This window comes from Geotrypetes seraphini, chromosome 14 (genome assembly GCF_902459505.1).
Source record: "Geotrypetes seraphini chromosome 14, aGeoSer1.1, whole genome shotgun sequence".
Classification (NCBI taxonomy): domain Eukaryota; kingdom Metazoa; phylum Chordata; class Amphibia; order Gymnophiona; family Dermophiidae; genus Geotrypetes; species Geotrypetes seraphini.
The window spans coordinates 2,579,043-2,602,711 of record NC_047097.1 but is presented as its reverse complement, the minus strand read 5'-3'; the positions used below and the strand labels follow the sequence as shown (position 1 = coordinate 2,602,711).

At 42.2% G+C, this 23,669-nt stretch overlaps 1 protein-coding gene and 1 long non-coding RNA gene across 3 annotated transcripts in view; one reads left to right on the top strand and one right to left on the bottom strand.

Annotated features, from left to right (window-relative positions):
• TLN2 (talin 2) overlaps positions 1-23,669 on the bottom strand; it is a 572,423-nt gene that overhangs the window by 57,932 nt on the left and 490,822 nt on the right. For both annotated transcript variants that reach the window (XM_033920311.1, XM_033920312.1), the window contains one exon: positions 12,410-12,517. In XM_033920311.1, coding sequence (XP_033776202.1) covers positions 12,410-12,517 — 108 coding nt within the window. The remainder of the gene's footprint in view (positions 1-12,409; positions 12,518-23,669) is intronic.
• Positions 1-23,669, top strand: part of LOC117348326 — a 135,039-nt gene that overhangs the window by 106,932 nt on the left and 4,438 nt on the right. The window lies entirely within an intron of this gene.

Genomic DNA, 23,669 nt, shown 5'->3' with positions numbered 1-23,669 from the left:
AAACAGCATATATGACAAACAGCACATATATAAAGCATATATGACAAACAGCAGATATAAAACAAACAAAAAGCAAATGTGACAAACATCACATAAAAAACATATGAAACAGCATATATGACAAACAGCACATATAAAACAAAGTATATGACAAACAGCATGACAAATATCACATAAAAATCATATATAACAGAACATATAAAACAAACAAAAAGCATATATGACAAACAGCATATATGACAAACATCACATATAAAAAGCATATTTGACAAACAGCACATATAAAAAGCATATATGACAAACAGCACATATAAAACAAAGAGCATATATGACAATCACATATAAAAAGCCTATATGACAAACAGAACATATAAAAAGCCTATATGACAACAACAAACAGCATATATAAAAAGAGGTCTAACCAATGCTCTGTTTCAGAATGCAAACTTGACATTTTCTACATGCAGTCATTTACACTGTTCTCTCATACCACACGCTCTTCTTAAGTCTGACAAAGGCAGACTAAAAAAATAGCAGCCTTACTGGGTCAGACCAATGGTTCTATCAAGCCCAGTAGCCTGTTCTCACAGTGGCCAATCCAGGTCACTAGTACCTGGCCAAAACCCAAAGAGTAGAAACATTCCATGTTACCAATCCAGGGCACTAAAAAGAGCAGCTGTGCCAATAGACAAGTTCCCAAGCACACACATGGCAGCCAAAAATTGTCCCACAAATTTAAATAGACAATAAAGACAATAATACATTTTTGTGATACGTGCCCTCAGTGTGAAAAAGTGAGCGAACAGAGCAGGCAAGGAAATGCCCCTCACAAGCTTGAATCAAGTTCGCATGAACAAATCGCAAAGCTCACTACAACCGCACACCATCATAGGACATGAGTGTGTGCTTAATGGCAAAATTGCTAGTAACGCAGTGTGAGAAAACAGTCCCAGCCCCTCAAGAATGTCAAGGCTAAGAACCAGATACTTAGCTTGTTCCGACGAATGGTTGATTTAGCGCTGAGACAAAAGAAGTTACTTCAATTAACAGTAGACTTCATGAATGGTTCAACCCAGCAAGGTTTCAGGAACTACACGAGCCGCTTCATCAGGAACTGGCGCTAAACAACGCCCAAGAACAAGATGCCACCGATTTGCAACAGCTGTCAAGACCAGACGTGAAAAAGATCCAGGGCAAGCAGAGGCTTCCCTCAATAAATCAAACCTTTGTTAAAAAATATTTTATTTTTGCTCAATAAAAGGTACCATCTTGCAGAGTCATCTCTTGATGTTTGCATATAACTGTTTTCGTTAAAAAATTCTATTCTGTTAATCCTAAGTCTACACACTCACTCATATTCCCCTGCTGAAGTATATCATTGTGTACAGATCATCATAATTTGTACCTTTGCTTAATCTTTGTAAACCGCATAGAACTTCACGGTATTGCGGTATATAAGCTGTTGTTATTATTATTATTATTATTAAATTTTACATGTCTTTCAGTATTGTAGTCTTCTAGTTCGTTTAAATTATTTTGCAAACTTTGCTTCATTTGTTGCATTTGCTAAGCTTTTGTTCTTCCTGAATGACTAAAGCAGACATCTTTATGCATGAAAAAAGGATTACTATGCCCAGAGTACTATTTAAGGTTTCCTATTAATGTTACTGATTTGTATTAACAGACATAAATGCTACTGGGATTGTAGTCTGGTATGTTGGTCCCAGTTTTCCTATGCAAAGAAACATGTGGAAACATGGAAGCACAAACACAGAATCTGTACCAAGCATCTTCTCTATTGTCAAAGGACAATAAAGTCATCAGTATATTCCCATGACAAGGAAATCATCCTTTGAAGGTCTTGGAACACTTTCCCAAACTAATTTGGAAGCAGCACTAATTAGAAAGATTTTACAAAAAAAAAAAAAAAAAAATGAAGCAAGGATTGGTCCAAAGAAACCAGTAACTACAACTCACAGAGCCAGTATGATACGAAAATGAACCTACAAGGAGACTGGTGGCACTATATCACAGAAATAAAACTCGGTGACTTCACAGCAGAGCTCAAGTTTGAGGAATCCCGATTATTACAGCCAGATACAGACTATATCACCCTGCACATCCAACAACAAATCCATTATGCTATTAATAAAAGTACTATTACCTGTCGTACACTGAGATGCCTGTAAAAAGGAGACTTTTTAGGCTGCTTCCACACAGAAATGGCAGTCTGCTCGTTGGGATCAAAGGAGCAAACCTTCCTAGAGCAGACATCACCAAAAATAAAGTAGTACCGTGATCAAGACAATGGAAGAGCACCATGTGATGCAGCAGAAACCGCTTCTGTCGTCACGGGTGCCCCCGGAATGTCAACAGAATGGCAATTAAATTAGTAGGTACGGTCTAAGCATATGAACTCTGAATTGTTTCTGTTCCATTTTTTTTTCTCCTTGCTTTGTGTGAAACAGATTGTTAAGAGAGCATAAAATCTATGGAAGCAAAAAGCACTAGACAAAGATAATTTCTGTTGCTGTTAAAATCGTTTATCATATAGAGAGGTGTGTTAATTTCTGGTGTTCTGCAGTTGGCTCCAAACAGAAACAAGCGTTGAGCCTGCTAACAACAGGCACATATACCATTTTTAATACACCAAAAGCGTAATAGGCATTGAATTAGTCAGAAACTTAGCTCCATGTCATGCTCTATCTGTCCTCTTATACAAATATTAATTTAAAACCTCTATTTCAGTTATTGTGCAGGTCACCCATGAAGTATCCTGAGGAAATAGTTCTTCGTGGAAATGGTGGTGAATTTGTGAAACTGCCTCCTGATGGGGGTGGGGGAGCAAAAACTTATCTAAATTCATGAAAGCTTGGGAGAATTACAGCACATAGGATCTCTGAGGGAGATGAAGGGATAGTAGATATCATGGATAGTCCAGACAGGACTTTATCAGCCTTCATTTTTCAGTATATTTCTGTGTTTCATCTTACCAATTTTTGTCTAAATTAAAAACTTTGTCATATGTTAGTTTTCAGAGGAATTGAAGTAAGACAGAAATGAAAAAGGAAAGCTACCATAATGTATTTCCATGCAGGCTTTTGGAAATTAAAACTAATTTCAAATCCATCTCTGTGAAAAATGTATGAAAGGAAGGACTTGCTGAGATGAGTTGATGCCCAGGTCACTCAAGTTTATTTGTGGGTGTTTTCTAGGAGATGTACCGTATTTTCACATAGATAACGCGCACCCGTGTAAAACGCGCACACGGGTATAGCGCGCAAAAAACACATATTTATGTACATAAATTTTTATATACCGCGCACACCCGTATACCGCGCATGCTGCCCGACTCTCCTTTCGCCCGCCCCGACTCTCCTCTGGAGACCCTGACTCTGTTTTCGCCTGCCCCGACTCTCCTTTCCTCCTTGAAGTCTTGTCCCTACCCTGAAAGCCTGATGCCCCCCCTGACGTCCGATTCACCCCCCCGCAGGACCGCTCGCACCCCCACCCCGAAGGACCACTCGCACGCACCCGCACCCCCACCCCGAAGGTGCGTTCGCACTCCCATCCCGAAGGACCGCTCGCACCCCCACCCGAAGAACCGCTCGCACCCCCACAGCCTCACCCCCCTCCCCCATGGAGAAGCTGTCTACCTTGTTTCCGGATGCCAGCGAGCCCAGCTGTTTCCTCTGCCGGCGGTCCCACCCCTTCTCTGAGCCCTGCTGTGCTGCTTTTTCTTCCGGCGGTCCCGCCCTTTCTCTGACATCAGAGAAAGGGCGGGACCGCCTGAAGAGGAAGCAGCGCAGCACAGGGCTCTGAGAAGGGGCAGGACCGCCGGCAGAGGAAGCAGCTGGGCTGGCATCCGGAAACAAGGTAGACAGCTTCTCCATGGGGATGGGGGGAAGGCTGTGGGGGTGCGAGCGGTCCTTCGGGTGGGGGTGCGAGCGGTCCTTCGGGGTGGGAGTGCGAGCACTCCTTCCAGGTGATGAATCGGGCGTCGGGGGGGAAACTATGTAAAAAAATTTTTGTACAACGCGCTCACGCGTATAACGCGCAAGGGTATGCGCGGTTTGTAAAAACCACGTATAACGCATGCGTTATATGCGAGAAAATACGGTAATCTCACAAATAGCTATACTGGGTCAGACCAATGATCCATCTAGCCCAGTATCCTGTTTCCAACAGTGGCCAATCCAGGTCACAAATACACTTGCAAATCCTATGCTACTGATCCCAGGGCAAGCAGTAGTTTCCCCCCATATCTGTCTCAATAGCAGCCTACAGAGTTTTCCTCCAGGAAGTTGTCTAAACCTTTTTAAACTCATCTATGCTAACAGCTGTTACCAAATCCTCTTGCAACGAGTTTCAGAGTAGAGAGTTGTGCGGGGACAGAAATCCCACCCGTCTCCACCCGTCCTTGCCAAAGTCCCACCTGTCCCCACCCGTTCCCGCAAGGAATCCCACCCGTCCCCGTGAGGAATCCCTCCTTCCCCACCCATCCCCGTGAGGAATCCCCTCCATCCCCGCCCGTCACCGTGAGGAATCCCCTTCGTCCCCGCCCATCCCTATAAACTTCAGAAATAGTTATTTCATTTAATTATGCTACTGAATTAAAGGATCTGGCAGAAACCCGTTTACAAAGTATGTATTCTTCCCAATTAATATTTCCAAATTAATAAAGTCTTTTTGCTTATTTGTAAATGGGTTTCTACCAGAGCCTCTAATGTTTATAAATTTTTATCAACACAACTAATATACTACTTTATCCTGAAGCAAAAAAAAAAAGAAATAGAATTCTTTTCCTACCATTGTTGCCTGGTTTCCGCTTTCCTCATGTTCTCATTCAATTCCTTCCATCCACTGTCTCTCTTCTCTCTGCGTCTTCCATTTGCTCTGTTACTGTGCCTCTCCCTTTCTCTCCCCTTCCAAATTGGTCTGGCACCCATCTTCTTCCCTCCGCTCCCCCCCTAGTCTGGCATCTCTGTCTTCTTCCCTGCCAGCGTCTTCTCCCCACTCTCTTCCCCATTTCCTTTCAGCGTCCTTCTCCCCCCCATCTTCCCCATGTCCTGTCAGCATCCTTCTCCCCCCTCTGTCTTCCACATGTGCTTTCAGTGTCCTTCTCCCCCCTCTGTCTTCCCCATGTCCTTTCAGCATCCTTCTCCCCCCGTCTTCCCCAAGTCCTTTCAGCGTCCTTCTCCACCCCTTTGTCTTCCCCATATGCTTTCAGCATCCTTCTCCCCCCTCTGTCTTCCCCATGTCCTTTCAGCGTCCTTCTCCACCCCTTTGTCTTCCCCAGTGCTTTCAGCATCCTTCTCCCCCTCAGTTTTACCCATTTCCCTTAAGCGTCTTTTCCTCTCCACTCCACCTTTCCTCCCTTTCTCTCTCCCTGCCCCCTTACCTTCGTGACGCTTCCCCGCCCGCCCGACAACAGAACAGGCCTGGTCCGACAAACCCCCCTGCCCTGTAGCTGTGAATCTAAATTACCTTCTTACAGCAGCAGCTGTAAGAAGGTAATTTAGATTTGCGGCTATAGGGAAGGGAGGTTTGTCGGACCGGGCCTGTTGTCGGTCAGTCGGGGAAGCGCCAAGAAGGTAAGGGGACCTGGCTGGCTGTGCTGCACCCGGGGCGGACCGCCCCCCCCTTGGTACGCCACTGCTTTTTCCCTACCTGGCCTGTCGCAGCACACAGCCGACCGGAAGCCTTCCCGATGTCAGCGCTGATGTCGGAGGGAGGGAGGGCTTTGCTTAAGTCCTCCCTCCGATGTCAGCGCAGACATCGGGAAGACTTCCGTTAGGCTGTGTGCTGCGGCAGGGCAGGTAGGGAGAAGACAAGTCTCGCGAGTCGCGGCTGAGTACATCCAGCCCCGCAGGAACCCCGCGACCCTCGGAGGCGTTCCCACGGGATCCCCGCGACCCTAGGGGGCATCCCCATGGGATTCCCACGACCCTAGGGAGGTCCCCACGGGATCCCCATGACCCAAAGGGGGAACCCGCGGGATCCCTGCGGGATTCCCGTCGTCCCCGTTCCCGTGCAGCTCTCTATTTCAGAGCTTAACTATTCTTTGAGTGAAACAATATTTCCTCTTATTTGATTTCAAGGTATTTCCATGTAGAAGGGACAATTTAAAGATCCTCCGTAGTAGAACACAAAGAGAATGAAGATGCATATGAGGTTGAAATGGCCCCCAAATACTCTAGTCTTATAGCTGTCCTTAAAAGCAAGCAGAACCAACTCATTCACCAGAATTCAATGAAGGTTCTAAACGATGGAGCTAATGTAATCCTGTAATTATTTAATGATCTGACATTCTAACATTCATATGGATATATCAAGGTGTTTTAGAAAAGGAAAGCAGTTATAACAAACAGTAGAAAGGATGAGACATGAAGGATTAAACAGCAAGAAAGATCCAGTGGGAAGGTAGATGGGGGTGAGAAATTACAATCAGGTCAAGAAACACCTGCTGCTTGCTCCCATTATGACATGCCAATCATTTCCAGATATCAAAGTAAAAAGCTATATATTCATCCCAATTTCAATTTAGGGTAGGAGCTCTTGACCCTCATTTCCAAATTTGGAAGATTTATTTCTTGTCTGGAGCCTCAACATTGAAAGTAAGGAGGCTACTAAAGAGAAGTACAAATATGCTATCTGCTCCTTTCAGTGGGATTGGGATGTGAACAAGATGGAGAAACATTTCCTCTTGAGAATCCAGATGGTTTCTGACCAAAGGATTGCGTTCCAGCTTATGAGAAAGTTTTCAATAATAATAACTTTATTTTCAAATTAATAGTTTGTTAGAAAATGATGTGGCATTATTGTATGATACAGTATTATTTGGCATGTCTATGAGGGCTAAGAGCCAAATATCTTCCAAAAATAATAAACTCTTACTTATTTTAACATGAGTCGCCATACAACAAACAACATGCAATTGTAAAAATTGGAGTAGATTAAACTATAGTTTTTGGTGGAATTCAGTGTGTCATATTTATAAAATGGAAAGAACATTAGCTCTTCAGAAAGGAAATTTTTTGAATTTTCACTAGGTGCTTTGAATGAAAGGAAAGTCTTTATTATATGATATATGTTGTCACAAACCCGGCACCAGAGTTAGGTTTGTGCCAGAGAAGGGACAAAAACCCCTGACTGTTAGGAGAGCAGACCAGTACAGCAGCCCTCCTACAAACAGTTCCCAGAGCTCTGTCAGTGGCAAGGGCGCCCTAGAACAAGAGGTCTGGGAGGAGGGGAAACCAGAGGAGAACATAAGGTTCTCTAAACCTAGAGTTGCTCCTGTTAAAACTTCCCATAGGAGACAAGCTCCTATCCAGCCCAGCCCCCATCTGCTTAGGCTAATAGAAAAACAGCAGAAAGCTCAGAACCAGGCTGCCCAACCCCCATACAGAGTAGGGCGTGGCTCTCTGAAGGCTGGACAAATAGAGCAGAGCAAGTTGAGTCTGGATCCAGCTCTGGAAGGAGACTCGTGGCCAGGTGCTTCTAGGTTCCAGGCTGAAAATGAAGTTGAGATGAGAGACCTGGATGAGCCGTCTCTACCAAGTCTGCTTGATGGTCTACAGACTGAGGAACCAATGGACCTTACCTGGGAGCCTGAGGAAATTCCCATGGAGGAAAGTTAAGTTTCTCCTTGTGTTTTTTTCTGCATTGTGTTTTGGGACTTGTGCTGGCTGTGTGTGTGTGGGTGAGCATTTCCAAAGCTCACTCCAGAAGAACTCTCCTATTTTGTTGAAGGACTGTGAACTATGTTTTTGGATTTGTTTCCTTTTCTTGAGATAAGGAAAGTTTTGCTACTGTTTGAGGTTAATAGGAGTTGAGAGGATTGAATCCACAAAAGATCCTGGGTTGGGATTGTGGGGCCATTTTTCTGGCAAGTTTTTGTAAAGTGGATTCAGCAACTCCCCACCCCCGCCAGCTTACCTGTACTGGCAGGGGAGAGCCTGTCCAATTCCAGGCTAACTCAGTGGCCTAGAAGATGCAAATTGACTTACAATTACCAATTATGGTTTTCCTTATCTGTGACTAAAAACCAGTTAAGACTATTAGGGATATACCCTGAAGAGAAGGTTGCTCAGACCTTGGCTGACTTAGGCGCCATTTCTTCTGAGCTGTGTTTTGTTTTGAACTTGTTATTTTTGAATTTGAATTTTGAACAGTGGCTACAGGGTTGTTTTCAGCGCTATTGTGAAATAAAGCACTTCTATTTTTGTTGAAATCACAGCTAACTTGTTTTCTTTTTATATTAGCTGATATTGGAACACCAGCTTTTCACTTGGGCTTTTCACTTGGGAAAGGCACGTCTGGATTGTATGTCTTGCGCATGTCCCGGTAGCCATTCTGACCAGCCTGTACCGGGTGTGCGACAATGTGTTATGATATATTGAAGAGTTGGTAGGGAATGGGATAAAATATATTGAGTATGATTAATTATAGAATTTCAAGTGATATATATTTAAGTTAAAATGATGTTACTTTTTGTTACACTTGATGTAAGTTATAAAAATGAATAAAGAATTATTAAAAAAATAAAAATACTGTGTTTACCATGCTATGTTTTGCTGAACTATGCTCACCATGCAGTGTCTCATCATACCATACTTTGTAAACTTTGTTTTGCCATCTTTGTTAGACTTGCCCAAGGTACATTAAATAGATTGTGAGCCCGCCAGGACAGACAGGAAAAAATGCTTGAATGCCTGAATAAATTCATGTAAACTGTTCTGAGCTCCCCTGGGAGACCAGTATAGAAAATTGAATAAATAAATAGTGTGAAAAATGTCAGCCTCTGATAACCAGAGCTGATATTGTGACATCATAACGCCTCATTCCACTAATGCATAAGAGCCAACCTCATCAGTGATGTCACAATGGCTTTGTTATTCTTTATTTAGCTCACTTTTACTACATTTTGATTTCTAGAGTGGTGCAGTGGTTAAAACTACAGCCTCAGCACCCTAAGGTTGTGGGTTCAAACCCACACAATTCCTTGTGACCCTGCGCTCCCAAATAAATAATTGAGCTTTTGCAACCAACAGACATAAGATAAACTCGCATCTGAATTTTGTTTTTCCACCTGTCGGATGTAAACTTAAAAAAACATCATCAAAATCTTTTTTCATATCAAGCAAGTTATGGGGTAAGGATTTAGAACAATTGCTTTTGCTTATTGACACTTATGGGGAATTTAGGAGACATCTAAAAACATACCTGTTTTTGAAATATTTAGGCAGCTGATTCGTAAAAATTTTATTATGCACTATTTTGATCATTTTAGTGTCTCTAATTATTGGCTTTTAACTTTTTTAGTTCTATTCAACTTCTTTTATTGTTTTTTTTTTTTTTTTAAACTATTGCAAACCGCATAGAACTTTACGGCCTTGCAGTATATAAACTGAATATTATTAATCTAATCTAATCTAAATCTTGGGTTTATATACCGCATCATCTCCGCAGATGGAGCTCGACACGGTTTACATGGTTAGGGAAGGAACGGAACTCCAGTGGAATTATATAAGTATGAGAGAAGAGAGGTTGGTGTGAGAGTGCCAGGAGTGGGACGGGGTTACGTTCTGGAGAAGAGCCAAGTCTTCAGATGCTTACGGAATGGTAGAAGGGGGCTCAAATTGCGGAGAGGGGAAGGGAGACTGTTCCAGAGCTGAGTGATTCTGAAAGGGAGGGAAGAGCCAAGTTTACCAACAAGGGAGATGCCTTTTAAGGAGGGGTAGGATAGTTTTAATTTTTGAGTGGATCTAGTGGAGGTTGGATTTGAGGAATTCCAGGATAGAGGGATAAAAGGAGGAAGGATACCGTGGAGGATCTTGAAGGTTAGGCAGGCACATTTAAAGTAGACCCTGGAAATAACGGGAAGCCAGTGGAGTTTGGATAGGAGCGGTGTGACATGGTCAAATTTACTTTTTGAGAAGATAAGTTTGGCCGCGGTGTTCTGGATTAGTTGGAGTCTGTGGAGGCTTTTCTTTGTTAAGCTTAGGTAAATGGAATTGCAATAATCCAATCTGGAGAGGATAATGGATTGTACGAGGACGGCAAAGTGTTTTTGGTGGAAGCAGGATCTCACTTTCCTCAGCATGTGAAGGCTGCAAAAGCATTATTCTTGAACTGAAAGGTATGACGGGATATAAATAAAGCTATTATTATTATTAATCCCCCCATTGCCCCAGGTACATTAGACAGATTGAGAGTCCGCCAGGGCAGACAGGGAAAAATGCTTGAGTACCTGAATAAATTCATGTAAACCATTCTGAGCTCCTCTGGGAGAATGGTATAGAAAACTGAATAAATAAATAAATCGAGATTAGATTTGTTTAGGAGACAAATTATGGCCTCCTTCCCTGCATGGACATAGAGGTCTTGAGAGAAGCTGTTATAAAGAAAGGTAAGGAGAGATCAAGAGCTGAGTTTTTTTTCCACCAGCTTTATTGGAAACAAGTCTACTGAGGAACTAGGGATCCTCATAACATGCAAGAGTTTCTCTAGCCTGACAAATATAAGAGTACTGAAGGTATGCAGAGACTACTGCTAGCAAGAGAAGTGAATACTCCTGGGAAGGAGGAAGAGCGATGATCCATAATAGCTAGGTTCAAAGATACAAAATGAATTGCAGAGGAGTCAAAGCTAGTGAGTTTAGAAGTGATGTTAACTGGCCCAAGTGATTTCCTTTGCAAATGAATTAGCTATAAATACTAATCTATTTTAGCTTGGCAAGTTAGACTTTGCAAATCTAAAAGGTTAATTACTGGTTTTATTTTTCTTCCATAAACTTTCTCCATGGACACTGAGCCTCTTCGCCAGGTGCAGCTTGGGAAGGTACCAGGAATGGTCATAATCAATATTATTGTATAATAGCACTATTTTCACTTTACACCAAGGTTAATTAATCGATATAACCCAAGTCAAAGGGAGACGCAAGCCTAAGTCAACCCTTAGTACCCTGGAAGTTTACCAATATTCCAGGGTACTAAGGGTTGACTTAGGCTTGCGTCTCCCTTTGACTTGGATCATAATCAATATTAGCCATCGCATATGGTTTAAGGTCTTGTTACTTATATATAAAACCTTCGTTAACAATGAACTTCAGTTTATATCAAAAATGCTAATTCCCCACAGTTCCACGCGTGCACTCAGGTCATCCTCTCAAAATTTACTAGTTGTTCCCTCTTTAAAAATAATAGGCACTCGCTGCAGTGTAGCATTTGCTCTCTGTAGCTCCTGAGGCCTTTTTCATTCTTTTAGAAATGCCTTATAGGTGACAAAGAAGTTAAAGGTGATAAACTCGGTTTTTAACACTGGAGGTTAGTTGATGTTTGATAAGGTTTTCCATGACCACACATTGCTACAGTAGTTCTAATAAGGATGGGCATGTGGGATCTCTCAGAGAGAGAAAGAGATAATGGTTACTGTGGATGGGCATACTAGATGGGCCATTTGGCCATTATCTGCTGCCATGTTTCTAGATTTCTATTTTGAATAAACTGCAACCTTGAAATTACATTTTCTGCATAAGGCACTACACTAATTTAACAGTCAGGTGATAGTGGGATATTTTTGCAGCCACACAGAGCAATGGATGTCTGCATTCAGGGTGCAAAAATTATTCTTATACAGTGTTCTTTTCCATTTGTTACTTGTTAATAAAATAATCAGTGAAGAAATCTAAGTCATTGTTACTTATTTTGCAATCATTAGCCTTGTGACAGTTTTAATTACAACTTTGCTTCTGTTTTCATTTTCCTGTATGCATTACACACTACCAAGATCTTGAAAATGATTTAACTCCACACACTATAGACAAAGAAAGAATTTGCCAGGAAACTCAAATCTGAATGTTTTTCTCCTTTGGGAATAATTGCACTTTTGCACAGCCATTTTTTCTACTGATAGAGATTTAGTGGACCATGAAGTAGCAATCATCATTCCAAATAGCCACCAAGAGGAAAATACTTTGTGCGTTTTGCGCATCACGTCATCTCAATCAGCTATTATTTGGACTGTAAGTGCTTCCATGAATCACTATTGGCTGCACTAGAACATTAAAAAAACACAAAACCAAACCATGTTACAGGGTGACTCATTGATTAATGGAAGTCGTGCAAAGCGGTGATAGAGAGGACCACATATATTCACTGAAAAAACAACCTCCACAGCAGCACCAGCCCCCCCCAACCAAGCCACTTAATTTTTGTACATTCCACTTTTAATTTGTTTAATTGCTTTCTTGCCTGCTTCTGAAAAGACTTGAACAGTAACCATTTTTGAGCAGCTGCAGACTAATAATAGTTTAAGGTGGTCTATGATTATTATTCTAAAATTGCTTCCTGGAGACTCATTATTCTATACAAAGCTTCTCTATGAACAGGAAGGAAAATATTCTTACCATTAGAACATGTTCTAAGAGCTCCAAGTATCCCAGGGTACACTCTGTTCCATACCTCAGTGCCCTCACTCTAATATCTTCATTCACGTCCGGGTGATATACAGCTTGCTGAGAGAGAGACAAAAACATTGTTATCCTTCACAAAGTATACAAAATGAAAAGGTAGATTCAAAATGGTGCTGTTCAGAAATTCTGGTTAAGTGTCTCTTCATTACATTACATTAGTGATTTCTATTCCGCCATTACTTTGCGGTTCAAGGCGGATTACGTAAGAGTTGTCATAAAGCTACAAAATACATAGGCAGATTACATAAGAATTATGAAATTAGGCAATAGATGATGGGCAATTTGGACATTTTAGATTTGATAAGCAGTAGATAGTATAGTAGGTGGAGCTTGGGATGGATCTTCACCCAGAGATCTGAAGAAAACATAAAAGGAAAAGTCAAGTTTCATAGCAATGATTGCTTTTATTTTCATCTGTTATGCTACATTTTTAAATACTAGTTTGCTAATGATCCTAGTTTTGGTAGTGCAGATCTTGTGCACCCAGTACTGTTAAAACAGAAGAGGAACAGCCTGTGGTTAAAGAAATAGGCACTAATTCCGCTTTCCTACTTTTGTGACCTTGGGCATGCCATTTAACCCTCCAAGGAACAAACTTAGGGCACCATTTACTACCATGCTTTAATAACACAAGCTCTATTATTCTCAATGAATCTATGTTATTGAATGAGAGTACCCAAGAAAGGGACTTGGGGGTAATGGTGGACATGACAATGAAGCCGACGGCACAGTGCGCAGCGGCCACTAAGAGAGCGAATAGAATGCTAGGTATAATCAAGAAGAGTATTACAACCAGAACTAAAGAAGTTATCCTGCCATTGTATCGGGCGATGGTGCGTCCGCATCTGGAGTACTGCGTCCAATATTGGTCGCCGTACCTAAAGAAGGACATGGCGTTATTCGACAGGGTTCAGAGGAGAGCAACACGTTTGATAAAAGGGATGGAAGACCTTTCATACGCTGAGAGATTGGAGAAACTGGGTCTCTTTTCCCTGGAGAAGAGGAGACTTAGAGGGGATATGATAGAGACTTACAAGATCATGAAGGGCATAGAGAGAGTAGAGAGGGACAGATTCTTCAATCTTTCGGAAAATAAAAGAACAAGAGGGCATTCGGAAAAGTTGAAAGGGGACATATTCAGAACGAATGCTAGGAAGTTCTTCTTTACCCAACGTGTGGTGGACACCTGGAATGCGCTTCCAGAGAGCGTAATAGGGCAGAGTATGGTACTGGGGTTCAAGAAAGGATTGGACAATTTGCTGCTGGAAAAAGGGATAAAGGATTACTGCACATGTCCTGGACCTGTTGGGCCACTACTTGAGCGGACTGCTGGGCACGATGGACCTCAGGTCTGACCCAGCGGAGGCATTGCTTATGTTCTTATGTTATCCCCACCCCCCCTTATGAAGCCGTGTTTATCACTGGCTATGGAGGTAGAAGCTCTGATGCTCATAGAATTGCTATAAGCGTTGGAGCCAATACTTCTGTGGCTGGCAATAAAAAAAGTCTAATGCGGCTTCATAAAAGGGGGCTATATGCTTAACTCATAGTAATATGTTACCCATTTGGCTAGGGAAATATTTACTGTACCTGCAAGCAACTTGCCTTGAACTCAAGATTTAGCAAGGCGCGTTAAAGAAATTTATACCTGCCCATCATCGCACCGCTAAGCAAGTAATCACATCTATATTCCAGATCCAAAAGGAACAACTAACCCTCTCTTCTACGAAACCGTGCTAGCGGTTTTGAGCGCAGAGAGCCGTGCTGAATGGCCCGTGCTGCTCCCGACGTTCATCGAGTTCCTATACGCGTCGGGAGCAGCACGGGCCATTCAGCGAGGCTCCCTGTGCTAGAAACTGCTAGCGTGGTTTCATAGAAGAGGGGGTAAGTCACTTCAACACTGAATGAGAACGATGGATAAGATAGGATGCTTTTGCAGAACGTGACAGTATTTATCAGACTGAGACGAAACTTATCCAAAGATGATGCTGTACACAAGTCTCAGACCACATAGATGCTTTATTGGTTCAATAAAAAAAAGGCTCTATATTAGTCTGACCACTACAAAATACAGCACACCCCACTGGGGAATCTAGATGCCTTGAGGCCTTATCGTTACTCGTTTTCTTTTCTTTTTTTAAATTGGTGGCCGAAAGAAATGGATTCCCTTCAAATCTTCCGTAAACATCTAAAAACCTGGTTACTCACCAAATTGTAATCCTTGGTTTTTCAGCTTTTCTCTTTATATCAAATGCTGGCACAGTGCGCCACAGCCTCGAGGAAAGCAAATCAAATGTTAGGTATCATTAAGAAGGGTATCTCGACCAGAACGAAGGAAGTCATCCTGCCACTGTACCGGGCTATGGTGCGCCCGCATCTGGAATACTGTGTACAGTATTGGTCACCGTACCTCAAAAAGGACATGACAATGCTTGAGGGAGTCCAGAGAAGAGCAACTAAACTGATTAAGGGTATGGAAAACCTTACATACACTGACAGACTGAAGAAGCTGGGGCTGTTCTCCCTGGAAAAGCGGAGACTCAGAGGAGATATGATAGAGACCTTCAAGATCCTGAGGGGCATCGAAAAGGTTGACAAGGACAGATTTTTCAATTTGAAAGAAACCACAAGAACAAGGGGTCACTCGATGAAATTGAAGGGGGACAGGTTTAGAACAAACGCAAGGAAATTCTTTTTCACACAGAGGGTGGTGGACACATGGAACACCCTTCCAGAGGCCGTGATAGGAAATAGCACAGTACAGGGTTTCAAGGAAGACCTGGATAGGTTCCTGGAGGACAAAGGGATTGAGGGGTACAGATAAGAGCAGTGGAAGGTTTAGAGATAAGTGTAGAGGTAGGTATAAAATTAGTCAGGGACCGCTGCTCAGGCAATATGCCTGATGGGCCGCCGCGTGAGCGGACCGCTGGGCAGGATGGACCTCTGGTCTGCCCCGGCGGAGGCGACTACTTATGTACTTATGTACTTATGCTATAAACCGAATCAAGCTTTATTCTTATAAAGATGACACGGTCTATAAATATAAGGTTTAGTTTGGTTTAGAGCAAGGCTGCCCAAGTCCGGTCCTCGAGATCGACTGGTAGGCCAGGTTTTCTGGATAGCCACAATGAATATGCATGAGAGAGATTTGTCTGCACTGCCTTCTTGGTATGCAAATATCTCTCATGCATGTTTATTGTGGATATCCAGAAAACCTACCAGTAGATCTTGAGGACCGGACTTGGGCAGCCCTGGTTTAGAGTAACAAATACAGAGTCCAGAGCAGTATACTCAAACGCTAATGGGGTAAAAAAAAAAAAAAGCCTCAAAATATGGAGCTTTGTACCCAATTCGGGCTTTCATCGTGATGACTCACATTGCTCCTAATCATGTCGTAGGCAAAAAAAACGAAAAAAAAAAAACTCTTGAATTTTCTTTTTTTTCTATTTCTATTTCTATTTACTCGTTCTCCTCAGATGTTTTTACCATCTTAAACTCAGTGCACTCCCAATTCTTTGTAACATCCATTCAATCACTGTAACAATGCCTTACACTTTAAATGGAACCAGTCTTTTGCCTCAAGAGCTATCATTCGTTTCAAAACCAGCACTTGTACAGCATGTAAAGGTCCATACAGCACTTTCTCTCTGTTGCTATATCAAAAACTTAAGACTTATCTTAAATCATTTCCGATCGGCTCTTGAATCTTCTTCTCGCTCAAACCTTTACAGGTTCGTCGCTGCTGTGTCATAACCAACGCGGTCAGCGTTCTGCGGAGGTTCATTCACTCCTGCAGCATCAGGGAACTGTCAGGCAGTGATCTTTTTAAATTTCCTGTGTAACCTTGCCGGTTTTCTCAGACCAATAAAAAAGGCATCATATGCTGACAAGAATGCAGAGTTTAGGAACTCATCACTCTCTCTCTGTGGGCACTAACACAAACTTACAAAATCAAGTTACCCCCACTGAGGTGTGTTTTTTTTTTTTTCTTTCCATATGATGATCTTAAAGATATTGATTAGTACAGTTATACTTTATAACCTGTTGTTGTTATTTTAAATGTTAAGACGTATTGATGCTAATCTTTCATTTACATATTCTAATTGCATGTTTTATATGTGTCAAGAAGTCCTAGACCCCCCCAACACAAATGAGCTAGCCAAAATATAGCCATGTTGGGTAGAAGTGTTTGTCCAGAAATATTAAGAACACAAGAATAGCCTTACTGGTCAGATCAATGGTCTATCACAGCCTAGAAGCCTGCTCTCACGGTGGCAAATCCAGGCCACCAGTACCTGGCCAAAATCCAAAGAGTAGCAACATTCCATGCTACCGATCCAGGACAAGCAGAGGCTTCCCCCCATGTCTTAATAACTGACTACGGACTTTTCCTCCAGGAATTTGTCTACAATAAAATCTTTTACAAACATTGCACTACTCCTCCTCCTTTGTTCCCTTTCAGGTCACCACCGGTTCGTCATGGTCCTTGTTGTATTGTGGGGAATGATCCACTTCTGCTTATTGAGATTTGGCTATTTTTCTGATTCCCTCGTCTCAAAACAAACCTAGTTTCTTCTGAAAATTATAATTTGCTCATGTTATTTGTGCAATGGAAAGGGATCTGGATGTGATAGTTTCAAGGGGCCCTGGGTGTCTGATGCTAAATTAAACACTAAGAAAATATTGCAGCGATATATTGAGTGCACAAAGGGTAAAAAAGAGGCAAGCGCTATAGATCAACAAGGGACATAGGTCTAAAATAGAAAGTAAAGCTTATGGGACCATCCTTAACAAAGAAGGAACCTGACATGACCACTTTTTGTCAGAGCAGGCTGCATCAGGTGGTCATAGTCTGTTGGAAATGGTCACAATTAAAATAAAAACTTAGTGATGATATGAATCTTTCCCAGAGTACAATTTTGATTGTGCGACTGTTTGATGTATCAGGTTTTATAAGCCCTAACTTTTTTAGTCTCTCCTTATATGAGATGAGTTCCATCCCCTTTATCAGCTTGGTCGCTCTTCTTTGAACCTTTTCTAGTGCCGCTTTATCTTTCTTAACATAAGGAGACCAGAATTGAAAGCAGTACTCTAGATGAGCTTGCACCGTGGAGCGATACAGAGGCATTATAAAATTCTTAATCTTGTTAACCATCCTTTTTAAAATAATTCCTAGCATCTTGTTTTCAGCCGCAAAGTTCATTGTATTGTCTATAACGACACCCAGATCTTATTCTTTAGCGCTAACTCCCAAGGTGGACCCTAGCATCTGGTAACTGTGATTTGGGCTATTCTTCCCAATGTCCATCACATTTGTCCACATTAAATTTCATCTGCCACTTGGATGCCCAATCTTCCAGTTTCTTAAGGTCTGCCTAAAATTTTTCACAATCCACATGCGTTTTAACAACTTTGAATAGTTTAGTGTCATCTGCAGATTTAATCACCTCACTAGTCATTCCAATTTCCAGATTATTTATAAATAAGTTAAACAACACCGGTCCCAGTACAGATCCCTGTGGCACTCCACTGTTTACTCTCCTCCATTGAGAAAAATGACCATTTAACCCTACCCTCTGTTTTCTATCCGATAACCAATTCCTAATCTACAATTGAACTTTGCCACCTATCCCATGACTCTAATTTTCAAAGGAACCTCTCATGAGGAACTTTGTCAAAAGCTTTCTGAAAATCTAGATACACTACATCAACAGGCTCACTTTTATCCACATGTTTACTCACACCTTCAAAAAAGTCAAGCAAATTGGTGAGGCAAGATCTCCTTCCGCTGAACCCATGCTGACTATGCCCTATTAAATCATGTTTGTCTACATGCTCCACAAGTTTATTTTTTTTATAATTATTTCCACCATTTTGCCTGGCACTGAAGTCAGGCTTACCAGTCTGCAGTTTCCTGGATCTCCCCTGGAACCCTTTTTAAAAGTCGGCATAACATTGGCCACCCTCCAATCTTCAGTAACAATGGATGACTTTAGCGACAGATTACGTATCACTAACAGCAGATGAGCAATATCATGTCCGAGTTGTTTTAGTACACTGGGATGTATACCATCTGGTCCAGGTGATTTATCAGTCTTTAACTTGTCAATTTGGCTTAGAACATCTTCCAGATTCACCGAGATTTCTTTCAGTTCCTCCGCATCACCACCCTTGAAAACCATTTCCGGTTCAGATAGATCTCTTTCTTAAATCTTCTTCTGAAGCAAAGAATTCATTCAGTCTTTCCGCTATGGCCTTATCCTCCCTAAGTGCCCCTTTTGCTCCATGATCATCCAACGGTCCCACGGATTCTCTTACAGTTTTTTTTACATCTGATGTACCTAAAAAAATTGTTGAGTTCTTGCCTCTTTGGTAAATTTTTCTTCATATTCTTTCTTAGCTTTCTTTATCAGTGCTTTGCATCTAACTTGCCCAGTGCTTGTGCCTTTTCTTATTTTCTTCATTTAGATTTTTTTTCCGTTCTTTAAAGGATTTTTTTTTTTTGGCTTTAATAGCCTCTTTCACTTCACCTTTTAACCATGCCAGCTCTCGTTTCCTCTTCTTTCTACCTTTAATATGTGGAATACATCTGGTCTGGGCTTCCATGATGGAATTTTTAAATAACATTCACACCTGGTTTACAGTCATAACCTTTGCAACTGATCTTTTTAGCTTCTAGGAACTTGTAAGTTATTTGCCAGATACAGAAACAAAGGTAAGTTTCTTAGCAGCATTTAATTGGTTTGTCTACATCCTTTATATTTGGTTCTTTTTGTGAATCATCATTACACCTATGACAATGTAGTGTCTCTGCATTCAAACCTGAAGAAACATGGATCTTGAAACATATGATACAAATGACATCTTACAAGAGACAAAGGTCACCAGAATAGTGGCTCTGATAATGAAAATCCCTCTGTAGTGATATCTGTAGATTATAAGATCTTCACACCTATTTCTGCCTCATTGCTCATGTCATTCTTACTCCATTAGTATTCCTCATTAATGTGACTGTAGAAACGTTTTAAGCCTCGGACAAACCCCCAAATCAGTGTTAAAGAAGAAAAAAAAACACCGTTCTCTCACAAGGTAGAGGACAGCTTTGTGTTCTCCAGTATTACAGCGTGTTGATGGAAACTTATAATCAGCAGTGGGAATTAAGAGAAATTTAAGATCCTCATGAAGACCAGCAGATATAGAAGAACTATAAGAGTCTTATAGACAGGGGGAGGACTTTTAGATCAACACAGCACATTGTTGACAACAATTTTTTTCTTTATCAAAGCTTAACCTTTATGCCACTAGAGAGAATGTATCTTCTTAAAGTGGTATCATGGAACTCCATCCCACAAGTGACTTGGTTAGGGGAGGTAGTTTACTTTTATTTACTGCAGTTTTGAAGCTGTAATAATGCTTTTATGTATTTTTGTTTACAATCTATGAGTGTTATCTACAGGTAGGCCTACATCCTAGCTTGTTTTTATCACCTCTTCATACTTTGATTCAGTCTTTTGGTGCAACTGTTTTTTCATAGGTGGATTCATTCGATCCAGGTATTAGTAGTGTATTAGTAGTCTCAATGTATGTCTGGACAACATGACCAGATGGTTGAAAACTCTCACTAAAATTAAATCTTGCCAAATCTGAAGCTATTTAGTAGGAAAATTCAGGCTCTGAATTTGGCATGCAACATTCTGAGTCCCACTATCTATTGAGAAGATTATAGTTTTAGGATTAAAGTTGGATCACAGTTGATGCTCTAGAGCAGGGGTGTCCAACCTGCGGCCCCGTGAAATATTTTGTAGGCCCTGGTCGAAGGTGATGCAGTGTTTTCCTATGCTGCCCCCGGGTGTTTACCGTCTTGCTGGCTCCCTCTTCTGTCTTGCTGCAGCGTTTGTGCGGATCCAGAAACATTTTTTTCGGCCAATGCGGCCCAGGGAAGCTAAAAGGTTGGACACCCCTACTCTAGAGCAGTATTTCTCATCTCGGACCTGGAGCACCCCCTTACCAGTCAGGTTTTCAAGATATGCACAATGAATATGCATGAAAGAAAATTTGTATGTAATGGAGGCAGGGTATGCAAATCAAGTTATGCAAATTCAGTGTGAATATCCTGAAAATCTGACTGGCATAGGGGTATTCCAGGACCGAGTTGAGAAGCATTGCTCTAGAGCAGTGGTTCCCAAACCTGTCCTGGGGGACCCCCAGCCAGTCGGGTTTTCAAGATATCCCTAATGAATATGCATGAGAGAGATTTGCATATCTGTCACTTCCATTATATGCAAATCTCTCTCATGCATATTCATTAGGGATATCTTGAAAACCTGACTGGCTGGGGGTCCCCCAGGACAGGTTTGGGAACCACTGCTCTAGAGTCATGTTTCTGTGTGTTATGAAGAATCTGTGCACCGAAGACCTTTTCTACAGATAAAGTATCTCGGGTATCTTAGCCGTTCTTTAGTTTTAAATAGGATGGATTTTGTAATTTGCTTTTTTGCAGACTAACCTCAGATGGTACAGGATTTTGGAGTGACACTCCTTTATGGGACAAACATTTGATCATTTAATACTAGTTTTTAGTATTCAGTTTAAAATAATGTTACTAACTCACCGAGATCCATACACAGGTCAACTTTATTTGTCAATTTTCTTAATTTCTATGAATCAATATGACCAATTATATCAACACAGTTTTTTCTAAACTGTTTCCCTTCACTGCAGTAGATTCATTTTGAGGATATTAGAAGATCCTTTCTATTTTCATGCCCCTCCTATGGAATACGCTTTTACTTGAAAATAGAGAGGAACAAAATCAATTAAGGTTTAAGAAGGCTCTAAGGCCCTGATTCTATAAACTGTATCCCAATTGTAGGCAGCAGTAGGCATCCTACCACTGTCTAACAAACCAATTGGGATGCACGTTTTTAGAAAAAAAGCTCCTGAGGCAGGCCGCCTACATTGGAGGTGCCTCCGGGAGCCTAGGGAGGCCTGCATGCCCACATAAGTCCGCCTAAGGCTAGGCGTGGGCTGTCCCGGAAGTCAACTTAGGCGAACCTAGGCGGCCATACGTGTCTCCCTACATTGTAAGTAGACGTGGCCACTAAGCTAGTTTAGCGGCCGTGGCTGCGGCCGCCAATCTCACCCCCGAATGAACGTGGCAGGAGGGATACCCAATCCCTCCTGCCCAAAACACCCCCCCACCAGCCCTTGAAGATTGCCGGCAGGAGGGTGCCCAATCCCTCCTGCCTGAGCACCCTCACCCCACTTGAAGATTGCCGGCAGGAGGATACCCAATCCCTCCTGTCGGAACACCCCCACCAAAGATTTCCCGACGCTAGGGGCCCTCCACGCGCAGAACCCCCACCCCTAACCCCACCCAGACCCCCCTTCTAACCTTTGAATGTTGGCTGGCTGGATCTTCCCACCCCTGTCGAAATGAGGTGGGCCTGCCCCTTCCTGGTACACTGTGGGATGCACCGGGGAGGGACCTAAGGCCTGACTGGCCCAGGAATCTTAGGTTGGCCCATGTGCTTATGTCCCCGCCCATAGGTGGGGGCCTTAGCTGCCTGGGCCAATCAGGCCTTAGGCCCCTCCCAGTGCATCCCACAGTGTACCAGGAAGGGACAGGCCCGCCTCAATTTGATGGAGGCGGGCCGGACAGTGGGAAGACCCGTCCGTCTGTCCATCCAACATTCAAAGGTTAGGGGGTCTGTGGGGGGGGGAGTCTGCACATGGAGGGGGGCCCTGGTGTTGGGAAACCTATGGTGGGTGGTTTCCGGCAAGAGGAATTGGGCATCTCTCCAGCCAGTGATCTTCAAGGGGTGTGTTCTGGCAGGATGGATTGGCTATCCCTTCTGCCGCGTTCATTCAGGGGGAGATGACTGGTGGTTGCAGGCTCCGCTGCTAAACTCATCGTGGCAATAAGCTCAGTGGCAGCACCTACAGTTAACCTGATTATCTAACCGGTATCTATAAAATGGATGTCGGTTAGAGAATCGGGTTCACTGTAGGCGCGATTCTGTATAGGATGCCCGTGGACTTCTGAGACTGGGCGCCTTTTATAGAATCAGGGCCTAAAGGCATTCTGCTTTAATACTGCCTTTTCACAGAGCTTCAATCTGGGAATGGAGTGGCATAGTGGTTAGAACAGAGTGGAGGAGTGGTTAGAACCACTGCCTCAGCACCATGAAGTTGCAGGTTCAAGGCCGTGCCATTCCTTCTGATCCTAAGCAAATCACTTAATTCTCTGTTGCCCCTGGTACCTACCATAGGTAGATTGTGAGTTCACTGAGACAGATAGGGAAAAATACTTAGAGTATCTCAATGTAAAACCCATCTTGATGGTCCTGCGAAGGGCAGTATATAAGTACCTAAATTAACATAGTCTTATATTTTTGATTTACAAGTTGAATCATAGAAGATTTCACAGATGGATGGAATTCTTAGCAAATTTTGATTAGATGGTCTGAGTGTTCATGAAGGAGTATAGGGCATGAGATATTTGTCTATAAAAGCTGGGGCATTTGTTTAGCAAGAGTGTTTTATATGCTATTCGGTGCATAATGGGCAAGCAATGAGCATCACGAAGAAGGAGGGTGACATGGTCATATTTTTTTTGCTTTATAGATGAATTTGATGGCGGTATTTGAAGTCGGCATATTTCTTTTAGTGTGATGCCCTGGTATAAAGAATTACAGTAGGCTATGTGTGAGATCACAAGAGAATGAATAAGAATATTTATGGATGGTAGATCAAAAAGCGAAGAAATTGAGTGGATCATTCGTAGTTTGAAAAAACACTTCTGTATTATTGCACTAATTTGGTCATGAAATGTAAGATTGTTGTCTAGAATGACTCCCAGAAGTTTGATCTTATTGTCAATTTGAATGGGAGAGGCAGATAGGTTGACATAGTTTTTCTTTGTCAGAAGTAGGAAATAGGATGGCCTTGGTTTTCAGGATATTCAAAACTAATTTATTGAGATTGAGCCAGGAATTGATCTGGCATAATTTGGTATTGATTTCCTGAAGTTCTTCCTTGTTTTGGGGGTTTAGTGGATAAAGAAGTTGGATATCGTCAACGTAAGCATAGACTTTGAAGCATATGGATTGAGCTAAGTAAGGTTAACAGATGAGCAAGAAAGATGTTAAAGAGCAGTGGTGAGAAAATGGATTCCTTACTTTATAATTTCGCT